The sequence below is a fragment of the Salmo trutta genome, chromosome 2 (genome assembly GCF_901001165.1).
Source record: "Salmo trutta chromosome 2, fSalTru1.1, whole genome shotgun sequence".
Classification (NCBI taxonomy): domain Eukaryota; kingdom Metazoa; phylum Chordata; class Actinopteri; order Salmoniformes; family Salmonidae; genus Salmo; species Salmo trutta.
In genome coordinates, this window is record NC_042958.1 from 9,058,284 (window position 1) to 9,076,641 (window position 18,358).

An 18,358-nucleotide genomic window follows, 5' to 3' on the forward strand; every position below is an offset into this window, starting at 1 on the left:
CATTAGGTCAGACAGACGGACAGACACATGTACAGACCACCAGACTGACTTGTAGTTCTAGAGAGACAGACGAACAGACAACCAGACTGACTTGTAGTTCTAGAGAGACAGACGAACAGACAACCAGACTGACTTGTAGTTCTAGAGAGACAGACGAACAGACAACCAGACTGACTTGTAGTTCTAGAGAGACAGACGAACAGACAACCAGACTGACTTGTAGTTCTAGAGAGACAGACGAACAGACAACCAGACTGACTTGTAGTTCTAGAGAGACAGACGAACAGACAACCAGACTGACTTGTAGTTCTAGAGAGACCGACGAACAGACCACCAGACTGACTTGTAGTTCTAGAGAGACAGACGAACAGACAACCAGACTGACTTGTAGTTCTAGAGAGACAGACGAACAGACAACCAGACTGACTTGTAGTTCTAGAGAGACAGACGAACAGACAACCAGACTGACTTGTAGTTCTAGAGAGACAGACGAACAGACAACCAGACTGACTTGTAGTTCTAGAGAGACAGACGAACAGACAACCAGACTGACTTGTAGTTCTAGACAGACAGATGGACAGACAACCAGACTGACTTCTACACTCTTAGAAAAAAAGGTGTTATCTAGAACCGAAAAGGGCTGTCCCCATAGGAGAACCCTTTGAAGAACCTTTTTGGTATCAGGTAGGACCCTTTTGGTTCCAGCTAGAACCCTTTTGAGTTCCAGTAGAAACCTTTCCATAGAAGGATCTACGTGGAGCCCAAAATAGTTTTACCTGGAACCAAAAAGGGTTCCACCTGGAACCAAAAATGGTTCTCGTATGGGAACTGATGAAGAACCCTTTCTTCTAAGTGTAGTTCTCAACAGACAGACTAACTTGTAGTTCTTGTGCAGGTCCATGACCTTCTCCTCCAGCTCCTTGGTCTGGTTGGGGGCGAAGCGGAACTCGCTGACGTAGTCCGTCCCAGACTCCTCGAGATCGTAGTCCCCCAACTCTGATTGAACCGTGTAAGATCCCAGCACCGTGTGGGTGGCGAAAGAGCATGGCAGACGCCCTGACACCACGTCATCCCTCAACTGGAGGCACAGGTAATATCTGGAAGGGGAGAGAAAGGGATGAGAGGGTGAGGGACAGATAGAGAGGGGTGGGGAAACAGAAAGGAGAGTGAGCGATGGAGTTTGTGTCATGAGGAGAGAAAAAAGTGTGAGCAGAAGGGAGAAAAAAGAGAGAGAGAGAAAGAGAGAGAGAAAGAGAGAGAGAGAGAAAGAGAGAGAGAGAGAAAGAGAGAGAGAGAGAAAGAGAGAGAAAGAGAGAGAAAGAGAGAGAAAGAGAGAGAAAGAGAGAGAGAAAGAGAGAGAAAGAGAGAGAAAGAGAGAGAGAGAGAAAGAGCGAGAAAGAGGTAATTGGAAATAAAATGCACACAGCACAGTATTTCATTGATAAAAAAAAGTTAATTTGTTATTATGCTTATATACACTGAGTATACCAAACATTACAAACACCTTCCTAATATTAAGGTTCATCCCACGGCCTCCTGAGTGGTGCAGCGGTCTAAGGCTAGCTGTGCCACTAGAGATTCTGTGTTCGAGTCCAGGCTCTCTCGCAACCGGCCGCAACCGGGAGACCCATGTGGCGGCGCACAATTGGCCCAGCGTCGTCTGGGTTAAGGGAGGGTTTGGCCGGCGGGGATGTCCTTGTCCCATCGCGCACTAGCGACTCCTGTGGCGGGCCGGGCGTAGTGCACGCTGACACGGTTGCCAGGTGCACTGTGTTTCCCCCGACACATTGGTGTGGCTGGCTTCTGGGTTGGATGTGCATTGTGTCAAGAAGCAGTGCGGCTTGATTGGATTGTGTTTAGGGGAACGCACGGCTCTCGACCTTCGCCTCTCCAGAGTCCATACGGGAGTTGCAGCGATAAGACAAGACAGTAACTCCCAATTGGATACCATGAAATTGGGGAGAAAAAGGGGTCAAAATAAATAAATAAATAAATAAATGTTTCATCCCTCCTTTTCCCCTCAGAACAGCCTCAATTCGTCGATTCTACAAGGTGTCGAAAGCGTTCCACAGGGATACTGGCCCATGTTGACTCCAATGCTTCCCACAGTTGAGTCAAGTTGGCTGGATGTCATTTGGGTGCTGGATCATTCTTGTTACACACGGAAAACTGTTGAGTGTGAAAAACCCAGCAATGTTGCAGTTGTTGACACAAACCGGTGTGACTGGCACCTACTACCATACCCCGTTCAAAGGCACTTTGTCTTGCCCATTCACTCAAGGCTTAAAAATCCTTCTTTAACCTGTTTCCTCCCCTTCATCTACACTGACTGAAGTTCACCTGGATTCACCTGGTCAGTCTATGTCATGGAAAGAGCAAGTGTCCTTAATGTTTTGTATACTCAGTGTATATCCCGAAAGTGTAACTATAGAAAGTGTAACCTTGTAATATCCTCAGACAGCTGGGCAGGATCTGGAGGGTAGAACTTCACATTGAATGAAAAATTCCAGGCGGCTCCTGCAGCGTACAAAAACAAACATTTCATTGAAATGACCATTAAACAGCAGGAAAGATCCCAGATTGTGCCTTTAAGCCTGAGTAACTAGCATGCTGGCTAACTTTCAAACCACGCAGAGAAATAACGTTCAAAAACCCATATTTTACACACCTCTGATCTGTTTCTTCATCTCCTTGGATTGGTCTAACCAGTTCTGGTTCAAGAGTTCAAGAGGACAGTGTTAATTCACGTCAAAACATGTTCAAAACACCCCTAATTACACAGCAAAACCAACAAGACAAATTCCACCTTTTGGTTTTCGATGTCCCGGAATGTGATGCCAAAGTAGTCCTTTTCCAGGAGGTTGAGCTGCTCACACACTTTGTCAAATAACACATGGCCTCTCTCCCGTTTCTGCAGATAGAGACGAAACACTTAGATGAACCTACATTCTACTATTCCTGAAATTATACATTGGACAGATGTATACTGCGGCATACCATTTTTTGGATCTCAAACCCCTCCTAAATGACATCAGCATCCCATCGCACTAAATTGTGATATATTCCTCCCACCGGTTCGGGAGCCGTTTAATGATGGATAGCACTAAAGAAGAGAATCCACACGACTCAACCATGACTCAACTCTCTACAGCCTGTTAAAAGGGCTCCACTCCCATCATCACACCATTTTGTGTCACATCATGATGAGTGTCCTAATGTCTGCTACCCTGCCTGGCCCTCGCAGGGTGAGATCCAAGGCTCCCTGCCGCCACGATACGTCAACCTGTGAGGCTCCTATTGCTACCTCTAAATAAGCAACATGCCTTAATGCTACGTAAAAATAGCACAATGAGGTGCTTTTACAGCCGTGAAAAAGTATTTGCCTCCTTTCTGATTTTCTCTGTTGTTGCATATTTTTGATACTGAATGTTATCAGATCTTCAACCAAAACCTACTATTAGAAAAAGGAACCTGAGTTCACAAATAACAAAAAAAAATGATACTTATTTTATTTATTTAATTGACTAAGTTATGCAAGACCCAATTCCCCTGTGTGAGAAAGTAATTGCCCCCTTGAAACCTTTAGCTGCAATGACTGCAACCAAATGCTTCCTGTAGTTGTTGATCAGTCTCTCACATCACTGTGGAGGAATTTTGGCCCACTCTCTCATGCAGAACTGCTTTAACTCTGCAACATTTGTGTACTTTTACACCCCAATTTCATGGTATCCAATTGGTAGTTACAGCCTTGTCCAATCGCTCAGGAGCGGCGAAGGTCGAGAGCTGTGCGTCCTCCGAAACACAACCCAGCCAAGCCGCACTGCTTCTTAACACATGCCCGCTTAACCCAGAAGCTAGCCACACCAATATGTCAGAGGAAACACTGTACACCTGGCGACTGTGTCAGCGTGCATTGCACCCGGGCCCACCACAGGAGTCACTAGTGCGAGTTGGGACAAGAACATCCCTGCCGGCCAAACCCTCCCCTAACCCAGACGACGCCCCATGGATCTCCCGGTCGCAGCCGTCTGGACTCGAACCAGGATCTCTAGTGGCACAGCTAGCACTGCGATGCAGTGTCTTAGACCTCTGCGCCACTTGGGAGGCCTTCATTTGTGTTTTTTTAAGCCTGACCTGCTCATTACAAAGCCTGCCACAACATCTCAATTGGGATAAGGTCTGGACTTTAACTAGGCCATTTCAAAACTTCTAATTTGTTGCTTTTTAACCATTTTCATGTAGACTTGATTGTGTGTTTTGGATCATTGTCTTGCTGCATGACCCAGGTGTGCTTCAGCTTCAGCTCACAGATGGATGACCTGACATTCTTTTGTAGAATTATCTGATACAGAGCAGAATTCATGGTACCTTCTATTAAGTAAAGTCGTCCTGTTCGTGAGCCAGCAAAGCATCCCCAAACCATCACACTACCACCACCACACTTGACCTTCGGTATGAGGTTCTTACTGTGGAATGCTGTGTTTGGTTTTCACCAGACATAATGGGACCCATCTCGTCCAAAAAGTTGACAAAAAGCACCTGGAAGCACCTGGATGATCATCAAGACTCTCGGACGACATGGGTCCCATTATGTCTGTCGAAAACCAAACACCCTGTTGTCGAAGATAATTTTCCTGCGCCGCAGGAAATTGAAATGAGCTTTGTGATTTACATAAATTCACAAAAAAATTCACAATCTCTTGCTCGCTCAAGCGCTAAAGCACCAGACAGAATACATTTCCTACTACTGCGACATTCAAATGTACAAAAATGTGCCTGCAATGCAGCTATACACATCAACAACTGTTGTTTTATATAGCTTAATAACACAAGCTATATTGGTCTCCATTACGACATACAAGTGTATTCGAAATGCAGGACCTAAACTATAGCCCACCGCAGCCTATCAAAATGTATTTCCCGTTAGAAATTATCAAAAAAATGTGTATATATAATCAAATGCTCCTGCTGCAGGATTATTTTACACCTGCAACGAAACTGGTATGTCCAAATATGTCAACTTAAAACGGAGAAAGATTATGAGGGTTATTTTGTAGAGTGTTTCTGGAGTAAAAAGAAAACAGGAGTTCAAAAAGGGTTCTTTGGCTGTCCCCATAGGAGAACACATTTTGGTTCCAGGTAGAAACCTTTTTTGGTTCTAGGTAGAACTCTTTCGTTTTCCACGTAGAACCTTCTGTGGAAAGGGTTCTACATGGAACCAAAAAGGGTTCTTCAAAGGGCTCTCCTATGGGGGCAGCCGAAGAACCCTTTTCGGTTCTAGATAGCACCTTTTTTTCTAAGAGTGTTGCTAGGTTTATTAAAACAGAGACAAACCAAGTCTCTACAGCGTACCGCCACCCCCCATTGGGCTCAGTTAAAGTGTGTCTTGACGTACACTGAGACTGTTGTTACATCTGTCCACAGAATCCGCTAAGACTCCGATAACTATCTCTCTCATCACGATCAGAGAGACAAAACTCCTCCAAGAAAAACAAATCTGCTCCCTCTGTTGTCACTTCCTCTGAAAGCGTGGGATCAAAATGAATACTTGAGATGGGCTATACAGAAGTTATGCCATTCAAGCCCACAATAAAGTACAAAACAACTGTATGTGTGTGTGTGTGTGTGTGTGTGTGTGTGTGTGTGTGTGTGTGTGTGTGTGTGTGTGTGTGCAGCAAGAAAGATATAGGAGGCAAGAAAATCCCATATTTTTGTAAATGAGGAACATGCTTATGGTAGGTCTCAGTGATTTACTGTGAAACACAGTCAAGCCATTTCCCAGGTCATACGGCCTCTTGGGGAACCTCTTAACCACTGTATCCTCATTAAACGATGACCAGTAATACAGGAACAATCTAAGCTTCAGGTAACTGCCAAAATAAAGGAAACACTTGGGGGATACAAAGAATATTGAAAGCAGGCGCTTCCACACAGGTGTGGTTTTTGGAGTTAAATTAAGCAATTAACATCCCATCCTGCTTAGGGTCATGTATAAAACGCCCAGTTACCCATTATTTTGGCTACCATGGCTAGACTGCGTTTCACAGTAAATCACTGAGACCTACCATAAGCATGTTCCTCATTTACAAAAATATGGGATTTTCTTGCCTCCTATATCTTTCTTGCTGCACACACACACACACACACACACACACACACACACACACACACACACACACACACACACACACACAGTTGTTTTGTACTTTATTGTGGGCTTGAATGGCACAACTTCTGTATAGCCCGTCTCAAGTATTCAGTCTCAGGGACTTTGGAAGGGGGTTAAAGGGTGTGTGTGTGTGTGTGTGTGTGTGTGTGTGTGTGTCTCAGTCACCATTCCTCAACCCAATTGAACACTTACGGGAGATTCTGGAGCGGCGCCTGAGACAGCGTTTTACACCACCATCAACAAAAACAGCAAATGATGGAATTTCTTGTGAATGGTGACGCATCCCTTCAATATACTTCCAGACAATTGAAGAGTCTATGCCAAGGCACATTGAAGAATCCTACTTCCAGACAATTGAAGAATCAATGCCAAGGCACATTGAAGCTGTTCTTGCGGCTGGTGGTGGCCCAATGCCATTAAGACGCTTTATGTTAGTGTTTCCTTTATTTTGGCAGTTACCTGTATGTGAATTAGCCTTGGGCAGCCAGCGGCTAACGCTAAAGAACATCCGCTTTGCAGCCTCAATTTCCCCTCCAGAAGGAGCACTTCAACGATCTCCCTCACTGTCTGAGTGATCCAAACAACATCCCCAAAGCTACAAAAAATGTATCTCCTGAACCACAAGGACAAAGATAGATGGAGAGAAAAACATGTTTTCACTTCCCTAGCCGCCACGTCACTACATCCATTACTAGGAGGGTTATTGTGGCATTGATGGGGGCTGATGGATAGTTAATTGGAATGCTGTTTGTGTGGTAGGTCAGAGCACATTGATGATTCACACCATTTGGACCAGAAGAAGAGTGGCATGTCACTGCGAGAGAGGAGGGGACGTCATGCCATCATCCCCCTCTCTTTTTATCCCCTCAGTGAACTCTCTGTCCCTCTTTCGCCCCCTCGAGATCCTTCTCCACTTTCCTCTCTCGCCTCAAGTCTTTCCACTCTCCTCTCTCTTTCCCTCTCTCTCCTTACCCTCTCTCTTCTTATCACACTTCCCTTTTTACTCTCCTTTCCCCTCTATCCTGACCTCTATCCCCCTCCTCTATCCTGACCTCTATCCCCCTCCTCTATCCTGACCTCTATCCCCCTCCTCTATCCTGACCTCTATCCCCCTCCTCTATCCTGACCTCTATCCCCCTCCTCTATTCTGACCTCTATCCCCCTCCTCTATCCTGACCTCTATCCCCCTCCTTTATCCTGATCTCTATCCCCCTCCTCTATCCTGACCTCTATCCTCCCCTCTATCCCCCTCCTCTATCCTGACCTCTATCCCCTCCTCTCTCCTGACCTTAACACCGCTTCTCTCCTCCCCCTGCCCCCTCTCTATTTCCCATGCTCCCTCACTCTTCTCCTGCTCCCACCTATGATCCCCTGCCCCCTCTCTCTCTTCCCCCTGCTCCCCTCTCTCTTCCCCTGCCCCCTCTCTCTTCCCCCTGCCCCCCTCTCTCTTCCCCCTGCCCCCCTCTCTCTTCCCCCTGCCCCTCACTCTTCCCCTGCCCCCCTCTCTCTTCCCCCTGCCCCCCCCTCTCTTCCCCCTGCCCCTCACTCTTCCCCTGCCCCTCACTCTTCCCCTGCCCCCCTCTCTCTTCCTCCTGCCCCCCTCTCTCTTCCCCATGCCCCCCTCTCTCTTCCCCATGCCCCCCTCACTCTTCCCCCTGCCCCCCTCTCTCTTCCCCTGCCCCCTCTCTCTTCCCCAAGCCCCCCTCTCTCTTCCCCTGCCCCCTCTCTCTTCCCCTGCCCCCTCTCTCTTCCCCCTGCCCCCTCTCTCTTCCCCATGCCCCCTCACTCTTCCCCCTGTCCCCCTCTCTCTTCCCCTGCCCCCCACACTCTTCCCCCTGCCTCCCACTCTCTTCCCTTTGCCCCCTCCCCTCCCCATCCCTTTCCCCCCTCCCCTCTCTTCCACCTGCCCCCTCTCTTTTCTCCCTTGCCCCCCCTCACTCTTCCCCCTCCCCCCTCCCCCACATCTCTCCTCTGTCCTCTCTGCTGGGAACAGAGCCAGTCAATTATCACTGCAGCACATTAAGCCCGGGGCCACACCCCTCTCTCCGACGTGTCACATTCCCATGGCCACCAACACCAAGCGACCAACCGAACGACTGGGCCAACCGGCCACAATGCTCTATCATCTTTTTCCATTGGACGTTCTGACTAATCTGTCTAAATCCAGCCTAGGGCTCAAACTGCACTAAGTAGATTGGTTTCTCTCCAGTTTTTGTCTGACAGAGTTTGCTGGAAGCTACAGAACAGAGTCTCTGGAGACAAAACATTAAATATATAGGACAGGACAGATTTATACAGAGCGATGGATGACGTCTGCTTAGAAGCAAAACGTCAAATTGGCCCCAAGAGCTTTGTCTCTAGACGTGGTGGGGGAGGGGGTGTTTATCAATGTAAACAGACAGTATTAGGTCTAAGGGGAGTTTATTACAATACTGTTAAAAGCAGAGTCAATTCCATAGTCTTTAATTCTGTTAAGATCAGAGAATACAGGAAATAAAAGGAAGAGCCATGCATATAGATGAGCTTCTAATGGAACAATACCATGAATGTCCACCCATCCTGTAAACTGGTGAATTTGTAGGAGAGGTCATTGAGTCAGCGTGATAAAAACAATCTCAAGCCAACTTGAATTTTTCAGGGTTAATCTGTCAAAGAGACCTCAGTCTCAGTATGACTCCCTGATAAAATAAATAGACCTCTAGCCTTCCCTGTAGCTCAGTTGGTAGAGCATGGTGTTTGCAACGCCAGGGTTGTGGGTTCAATTCCCACGGGGGGCCAGCACAGGAAAAAAAAAAATGTATGAAATTGTATGAAATGTATGCATTCACTACTGTAAGTCGCTCTGGATAAGAGCGTCTGCTAAATTACTAAAATGTAAATCATATTTTTAAAGATTTAGATGCACTATTGTAAAGTGGTTGTTCTACTGGATATTATAGGTGAATGCACCAATTTGTAAGTCGCTCTGGATAAGAGCGTCTGCTAAATGACTTAAATGTAAATGTAAATGTATGTCTCAGAATGACTCCCTGATGAAATAGAGACCTCAGTCTCAGTATGACTCCCTGATGAAATAGAGACCTCAGTCTCAGTATGACTCCCTGATAAAATAAATAGACCTCAGTCTCAGAATGACTCCCTGATGAAATAAATAGACCTCAGTCTCAGTATGACTCCCTGATAAAATAAATAGACCTCAGTCTCAGAATGACTCCCTGATGAAATAAATAGACCTCAGTCTCAGTATGACTCCCTGATAAAATAAATAGACCTCAGTCTCAGTATGACTCCCTGATAAAATAAATAGACCTCAGTCTCAGTATGACTCCCTGATGAAATAAATAGACCTCAGTCTCAGAATGACTCCCTGATGAAATAGAGACCTCAGTCTCAGTATGACTCCCTGATGAAATAAATAGACCTCAGTCTCAGTATGACTCCCTGATGAAATAAATAGACCTCCGTCTCAGTATGACTCCCTGATAAAATAAATAGACCTCAGTCTCAGTATGACTCCCTGATGAAATAAATAGACCTCAGTCTCAGAATGACTCCCTGATGAAATAAATAGACCTCAGTCTCAGAATGACTCCCTGATGAAATAAATAGACCTCAGTCTCAGTATGACTCCCTGATAAAATAAATAGACCTCAGTCTCAGTATGACTCCCTGATGAAATAAATAGACCTCAGTCTCAGTATGACTCCCTGATAAAATAAATAGACCTCAGTCTCAGAATGACTCCCTGATGAAATAAATAGACCTCAGTCTCAGAATGACTCCCTGATGAAATAAATAGACCTCAGTCTCAGTATGACTCCCTGATAAAATAAATAGACCTCAGTCTCAGAATGACTCCCTGATGAAATAAATAGACCTCAGTCTCAGAATGACTCCCTGATGAAATAAATAGGCCTCAGTCTCAGTATGACTCCCTGATAAAATAAATAGGCCTCAGTCTCAGTATGACTCCCTGATAAAATAAATAGACCTCAGTCTCAGAATGACTCCCTGATGAAATAAATAGACCTCAGTCTCAGAATGACTCCCTGATGAAATAAATAGGCCTCAGTCTCAGAATGACTCCCTGATGAAATAGAGACCTCAGTCTCAGTATGACTCCCTGATGAAATAAATAGGCCTCAGTCTCAGAATGACTCCCTGATGAAATAGAGACCTCAGTCTCAGTATGACTCCCTGATGAAATAGAGACCTCAGTCTCAGAATGACTCCCTGATGAAATAGAGAGACCTCAGTCTCAGTATGACTCCCTGATGAAATAGAGACCTCAGTCTCAGAATGACTCCCTGATGAAATAAATAGGCCTCAGTCTCAGTATGACACCCTGATGAAATAGAGACCTCAGTCTCAGAATGACTCCCTGATGAAATAAATAGACCTCAGTCTCAGTATGACTCCCTGATGAAATAGAGACCTCAGTCTCAGTATGACTCCCTGATGAAATAGAGACCTCAGTCTCAGTATGACTCCCTGATGAAATAGAGACCTCAGTCTCAGTATGACTCCCTGATGAAATAGAGACCTCAGTCTCAGTATGACTCCCTGATAAAATAGAGACCTCAGTCTCAGAATGACTCCCTGATGAAATAGAGACCTCAGTCTCAGTATGACTCCCTGATAAAATAGAGACCTCAGTCTCAGTATGACTCCCTGATAAAATAGAGAGACCTCAGTCTCAGAATGACTCCCTGATGAAATAGAGGCCTCAGTCTCAGTATGACTCCCTGATGAAATAGAGACCTCAGTCTCAGAATGACTCCCTGATTAAATAAATAGACCTCAGTCTCTGTATGACTCCCTGATGAAATAAATAGACCTCAGTCTCAGAATGACTCCCTGATGAAATAGAGACCTCAGTCTCAGAATGACTCCCTGATGAAATAGAGACCTCAGTCTCAGAATGACTCCCTGATGAAATAGAGGCCTCAGTCTCAGTATGACTCCCTGATGAAATAAATAGACCTCAGTCTCAGAATGACTCCCTTATGAAATAAATAGACCTCAGTCTCAGAATGACTCCCTGATGAAATAGAGGCCTCAGTATCAGTATGACTCCCTGATGAAATAAATAGACCTCAGTCTCAGAATGACTCCCTGATGAAATAGAGATCTCAGTCTCAGTATGACTCCCTGATTAAATAAATAGACCTCAGTCTCAGAATGACTCCCTGATGAAATAGAGGCCTCAGTATCAGTATGACTCCCTGATGAAATAAATAGGCCTCAGTCTCAGAATGACTCCCTGATGAAATAAATAGACCTCAGTCTCAGAATGACTCCCTGATAAAATAAATAGACCTCAGTCTCAGTATGACTCCCTGATAAAATAAATAGACCTCAGTCTCAGTATGACTCCCTGATAAAATAAATAGACCTCAGTCTCAGTATGACTCCCTGATGAAATAAATAGACCTCAGTCTCAGTATGACTCCCTGATAAAATAAATAGACCTCAGTCTCAGTATGACTCCCTGATGAAATAAATAGACCTCAGTCTCAGTATGACTCCCTGATAAAATAAAGGTTAAATTAAGAAAATAAAGATATGTCAGTTAGAAATGTCAGTTTGACTAACTTTGATACCGTCTCTGACCACCCCATCTCTATCCCTGGTGAACTCTGCTACACACACTCACACACACACACACACACACACACACACACACACACACACACACACACACACACACAGTACATCCCCACATACATACACTCAAACCCATCCCCCCACACACACCAACCCACTTACTGTATCACAACCAGCCATGATTGGGAGTCCCATAGGGCGGTGCACAATGCGCCCAGCGTCGTCCGGGTTTGGCCGGTGTAGGCCGTCATTGTAAATAAGAATTTGTTCTTAACTGACTTGCCTAGTTAAATAAATAAAAACCTACCTCCTAAACTCCTCTCCCCAAACAGCGAAACAAACCCACCTCCACCATGCAGGTGTAGAAGGAGCCATCGAGCAGGGTGACCTTGCACTGCATGTTCCTGGAGCTACGGACACTCCGTCCTCCACCGGGAGACCTGGACAGCTTACTGGTGGACGACCTGTACGAGGTCCTGTCCTCCTCCGCCTGCGATGGCTCCAGCTGATTCCCCTGTGGGACCACGCCTGCCTCCGCTCTCTCGCCGTTCTGGACAGGGGGGCACGTTTTAACACAGCACCGTGGGCATGTTGAAGAGGTATGATTATGATAATGTGTTGTTTTGAACCAAACAACTTGTGACACGAATGGTCAAGTGGAATAAATAGTTTGTTTGCCGGATGAATCTGACAGGAAAGTTCAGAGGAAATATTTATACTTGTTTATTATCATGTGGGTGTTTGATATGTTATCAAATGTTTCTGTGACTTTCATTCAAATTCAGCCATTTAAATCGAATATAAAGCCGTTTCCTAATTCGCTTCCTGTATGACGATGACGGTGCGTATTTTGTGGGTGTGGCTAACCTGCTCTTTCCTGACAGGCGTGCTGTGGGCGGCAGCCGGGGGAAAAGAGTCCGCCTCCAGTTGTGGAGCCGCACTGGCCTCCTGCTGGTCCGCGCTAGACTCTGAATTTGGTTCTGTCGTCATGGTGATTCACCCTACAACACAGGAAATAAATACACACAACATGAGACGGGAGAATTTGGACGGTGAAAACAGGTACAACACATGCCCTTATACATGTCCACATGTCTAGCTACAACTCAGACCCAACTCATTTCTAAGAATACGCTATAATAATAAACTGAATACTTCAAAATGACAGCTTACGCTCTTAGATATAAAGTGTTATCTAGAACGGAAAGGGTTCTTCGGCTGTCCCCATAGGATAACCCTTTGAAGAACCCTTTTTGGTTCCAGATAGAACCCTTTTGGTTCCAAGTAGAACCCTTTTGGGTCACATGTAGAACCCTTTCCACATACGGTTCAACATGGAACCCAAAATAGTTTCTACCTGGAACCAAAAAGGGTTCTCCTATGGGGACAGCCGAAGAACCCTTTTGGAAGCCTTTTTTCTAAGAGTGTACAGCAATGCAGGGATATCATCATATTGACAACCACCACATCATCCATCTGAGGAGCACTTCCTTATATGTGTCAAAAGATGAATATGGGATAAATCAAGAACAACCTGCATAGCAATGAAGAACAATTCCTCCCTGCCAATGCCAAACATCTCTAGGGCAACTGCCATGATAAGAAACACTTGATGTGAAAGTCAGCATTGATTTGACTACTGATGTATTTGACATAGCTTCAAGGTTGAAACAGAGGTGCCAATACAGTGTTCCTCCCCCCGTAATAAGCTTATTTGAGACAGCAGTGATTAAACTGTGATTAAAATGATTGAAGAGTTGTGAGAAACTCACACTCACCCCAGCACTAATATCTCTCAATGTGTCATTGTGACAGTCCATCAGTTTTCCCAAGTGTCTTTCAAATGTAAATAAAGTAAGGTGTAACTGGCAACTATAGCAGTCCAGTACAATTTACTGTACTATATTTTTGATAGGCAAAATGATGGCTCCCATTATACGTCGGCAAACCATAAAAGAACTTAGATTTTGTGCATATGGGTTCCACTGAGTACACACTACTGGTCAAATAACTACTGGTCAGATAACTACTGGTCAGATAACTACTGGTCAAATAACTACTGGTCAAATAACTACTGGTCAGATAACTACTGGTCAGATAACTACTGGTCAGATAACTACTGGTCAGATGGTCAGATAACTACTGGTCAGATAACTACTGGTCAGATAACTACTGGTCAAATAACTACTGGTCAGATAACTACTGGTCAGATAACTACTGGTCAAATAACTACTGGTCAGATAACTACTGGTCAGATAACTACTGGTCAAATAACTACTGGTCAGATGGTCAGATAACTACTGGTCAGATAACTACTGGTCAAATAACTACTGGTCAAATAACTACTGGTCAGATAACTACTGGTCAAATAACTACTGGTCAAATAACTACTGGTCAGATAACTACTGGTCAAATAACTACTGGTCAAATAACTACTGGTCAGATAACTACTGGTCAGATAACTACTGGTCAGATAACTGCTTGTCAAATATATTCAGCTGTCTTAAAGGACAAAGTAAGGTAAAAATATAAAATGCTTTTTTACAAAAACCACTTCAGTCCATTACAGTTCATTTGCTCATCATTTGACACCATATCAACAACCTATTACCATTTTATGATTCCTATGTGCTAACTCCACATTAATCACTGTAAATATGTATTAGTGTCATTAATGATGTATCCATGCTGTAATGAATCTGCGAGGAAAACGTTAGTATGTGAACTTTGGCCTGCATGGCTGGAGGTGTTTGGCTGGGGTAGTGCGGCATTCGCACACGCACAGACAGACACAGACACACACAAAATATACAATATACAATTCAAACCACAACATGGGACAAAAATATACAATTCAAACCACAACATGGGACAAAATTATACAATTCAAACCACAACATGGGACAAAATTATACAATTCAAACCACAACATGGGACAAAAATATACAATTCAAACCACAACATGGGACAAAATTATACAATTCAAACCACAACATGGGACAAAATTATACAATTCAAACCACAACATGGGACAAAATTATACAATTCAAACCACAACATGGGACAAAATTATACAATTCAAACCACAACATGGGACAAAATTATACAATTCAAACCACAACATGGGACAAAATTATACAATTCAAACCACAACATGGGACAAAATTATACAATTCAAACCACAACATGGAACAAAATTATACAATTCAAACCACAACATGGGACAAAATTATACAATTCAAACCACAACATGGGACAAAATTATACAATTCAAACCACAACATGGAACAAAATTATACAATTCAAACCACTTCTCTTAACTCACGGATGTTTTACAAATGACCCCACGATGAAACAAATATTTTAGATTTTTTACTCAGTTTCAAAAATATTTTAGTCACAGTGTCAAATATCAGACAAGCCCAGGTACATACTGTTTTGTCAAAATTGAGGTGAAGACACACACACACACACACACACACACACACACACACACACACACACACACACACACACACACACACACACACCAACAAAGGGCCCCTACCAGGGTTGGGGAGTAACAGATTACATGTAATGGTGTGACTGCTGTCGGCATCCAAACATTATCCAATTTGAATAAACGCTTGGAGGTAAGGATGAGAGCAGTGGTGTAGTCTACGGCGATACGGATCTCACTTATTATCGATATCTACATGGCGCATTGATGTCAATCACACTGCTGCTCTCTCATTAAGCTATTTGCGCCTTACGGATTGTGCTTGTTGTGGATGGCTGTTCACAAATGTGTATTTAAACTGTTCACTAAATGTGTATTTAAACACAATAATGGTTGAATTCAAGAAGTTTAAACTGCCTATCAATCATTGTTTTTGAAACCAGTGGACAGCCAGTGAAAAATGCGCTCTTGTAACAGATACACAGTGCGGATCCCAGCCTATGGAATAAAAGTGGGGCTTTTATTTCTCAATCTAATTCATGCTGATAAAAATATCAGCATAGGCCTAATGGACGCACGCTCAAACTTGCACGCTTCTGATACACTTTAAGGGGCAATCTGTAGTTGCTATGTCCGATTCTGGACTTATAAATTATATTTAAATATATCCAATGATTCTTGAAGAATATAATGTATAAATGCCTCATGAGTTTAGTTCAACTGTCATACCTCATCAGAACCCAAAATATAAACTTGTTTTTCTCCAATGTTTGTAAACATTGTAAATGTAAACAAACACTGTATAGCCTCATGACATGGTTATAACAATCATTTTGATATCATGGATGGTCAGTCCTTGCATCCACAGCTGTCTATTAATCTGAGAGTGGTTACAACCAAATCATAAACATCAGAGTAGGGCTGGTTTATAAATCCTTCGTTTTGGGATTATGTTTAGGTAAAACAATTAGGCTAATCTTTACTTCCATATTTCCAAGTCCTATTCTTGAAGATCAAGGGGTATAACATTTATTGTAATTCTGATAGACATTGGTTTTTAATGTAAAGATATAATTTAATCGCATTATTATATGTAGTAGAAAGCGATGGGTTAGAAGAAGCCTACATAACCAACTCATAAAGTAATATTTAACATCCATATGACCAGATATGTAAACTTTAACATGGATTTATCCTGCAATAGATGTCGTTCAATTGGTAACATACATTTTTGTCTTCTTCTAATGCCTCTTTAAGGGGAAAGTAATCTAAAAGTAACTGAATGTAATCAGATTACGTTACTGAGTTTGGGTAATCCAAAAGTTACTGATTACAATTTTGGACAGGTAACTAGTAACTGTAACGGATTACATTTAACCTACCCAACCCTGGCCACTACGGCCCGTGGCAATCAGAGCATACAGGGTTCATCAGCTACTACTGAAAGACCGTGTGCTTTACTGAGAAACCAACTCCATGTTGCACTCAAGTTGTTTGAACATTTTACAAAAACAAACTCTCAGCAACACGTCATGAACTGGTGTTGAACTCACTGCATTCATTTCATAATGCATTTATTCAATTAATGCTCACCATTACAAAACAATAGCCACTACAAAGACCGCGAGGTCCACCCAGCTACACATCCCCTAGTCAGTCTTTCCAGAGCATTTTATTCCTCTTCATTCAACAGAAGGCTTATCCTTGCAGGGTTGTAAATGGACTCTGTGGGGTGTAAGCCTGTGGAACCTTCCCTTGGTTTAATCGACTATCTGTAATATAGGTCAGTGTGCACTGTTGGCCAGGCAGCATGATGTCACACCATAAGCTCTCCCTCTGTTTATTCCAACCAAACAGGTGACAGATTAGAGTTGGCCAGCTAGAACCCCGTTGGCATGGAAACCATTGGTAGGCAATAAAAATGCCAATACCAAAGCCCAATCTCCAAAATGACTTTTAGTGATTTTTTTCATATCCGAGCTTCAGGGCAACGCGGGTGTAAAAACTGGAAGGGATGTAGACTAGCTATGACAAGAGGTGACATGAGCATGCCTGTGCAAATTAAACAAAATGCTACAGAAAGATTGCTAATTTCTGATCTAGATTAGAACATATGTCTGATGCAAATTATCCTAATAATGTAAATTATAATCAACAATGCCTGGATAGAAATGAGAACAACGTAACATTGCGGTGAGATTCTGGTCAAAATACATTAGCATTGATTTGTAAAGACGCAACACCTGCCAGTGTGGATGTAATCAGACATTAGCATTGATTTGTAAAGACTCTCCACCTGCCAGTGTGGATGTAATCAGACATTAGCATTGATTTGTAAAGACTCTCCACCTGCCAGTGTGGATGTAATCAGACATTAGCATTGATTTGTAAAGACTCTCCACCTGCCAGTGTGGATGTAATCAGACATTAGCATTGATTTGTAAAGACTCTCCACCTGCCAGTGTGGATGTAATCAGACATTAGCATTGATTTGTAAAGACTCTCCACCTGCCAGTGTGGATGTAATCAGACATTAGCATTGATTTGTAAAGACTCTCCACCTGCCAGTGTGGATGTAATCAGATATTAGCATACAAATCACACTGAATTATAGCCTAATGCTAAAACTTCTCATAATTTTTTTTTTTACTAGACAATGTTTCCCTCAACTGCATAACCTTAGCTTCATTAGTCTAACAGTGACTGCAAATATTGTATAATCCATTCCAATTAACATATAGAGAAAGAATGTGTTTTTCTTAAAAACAATATACATATTTCTCTAAACATTACAGAAAATAGTCCATTGACAAGGCAAAGAACTAAATGTAAGGGGATAATTCAAAGAGGGAAAAAGAGTGTCCTTGAGCGGATAGAAGCTAATAGAATTTACGGCCAAATAAAACCAGGGCATTAGACTTTGAAATGAACCGCTCCCAAATGTGGCCTGTTGATTTGTGCTGACGGGGAAATGGTTCTCTCTCCAAAGGTAAAGTCGGAAGGGTAAAAGTGGGGAGTGGAACATCCTTTTTAACTACTCCTACAATCTGCTGTAGGAGTAGTGATGAGTCTGCTGTAGGAGTAGTGATGAGTCTGCTGGAGGAGTAGTGATGAGTCTGCTGTAGGAGTAGTGATGAGTCTGC

General features: G+C 43.3%; 1 protein-coding gene across 7 annotated transcripts in view; it reads right to left on the reverse strand.

The window, feature by feature from the left end:
- Nucleotides 1-18,358, reverse strand: part of LOC115150149 (band 4.1-like protein 3) — a 94,322-nt gene that overhangs the window by 61,408 nt on the left and 14,556 nt on the right. For all 7 annotated transcript variants that reach the window (XM_029693156.1, XM_029693146.1, XM_029693122.1 and 4 more), the window contains exons 2-7: nucleotides 12,644-12,777; nucleotides 12,123-12,326; nucleotides 2,807-2,911; nucleotides 2,669-2,711; nucleotides 2,442-2,517; nucleotides 879-1,097 (exon numbers count right to left, since the gene is read on the reverse strand). In XM_029693156.1, coding sequence (XP_029549016.1) covers nucleotides 879-1,097; nucleotides 2,442-2,517; nucleotides 2,669-2,711; nucleotides 2,807-2,911; nucleotides 12,123-12,326; nucleotides 12,644-12,766 — 770 coding nt within the window. In that variant the 5' untranslated portion in view covers nucleotides 12,767-12,777. The remainder of the gene's footprint in view (nucleotides 1-878; nucleotides 1,098-2,441; nucleotides 2,518-2,668; nucleotides 2,712-2,806; nucleotides 2,912-12,122; nucleotides 12,327-12,643; nucleotides 12,778-18,358) is intronic.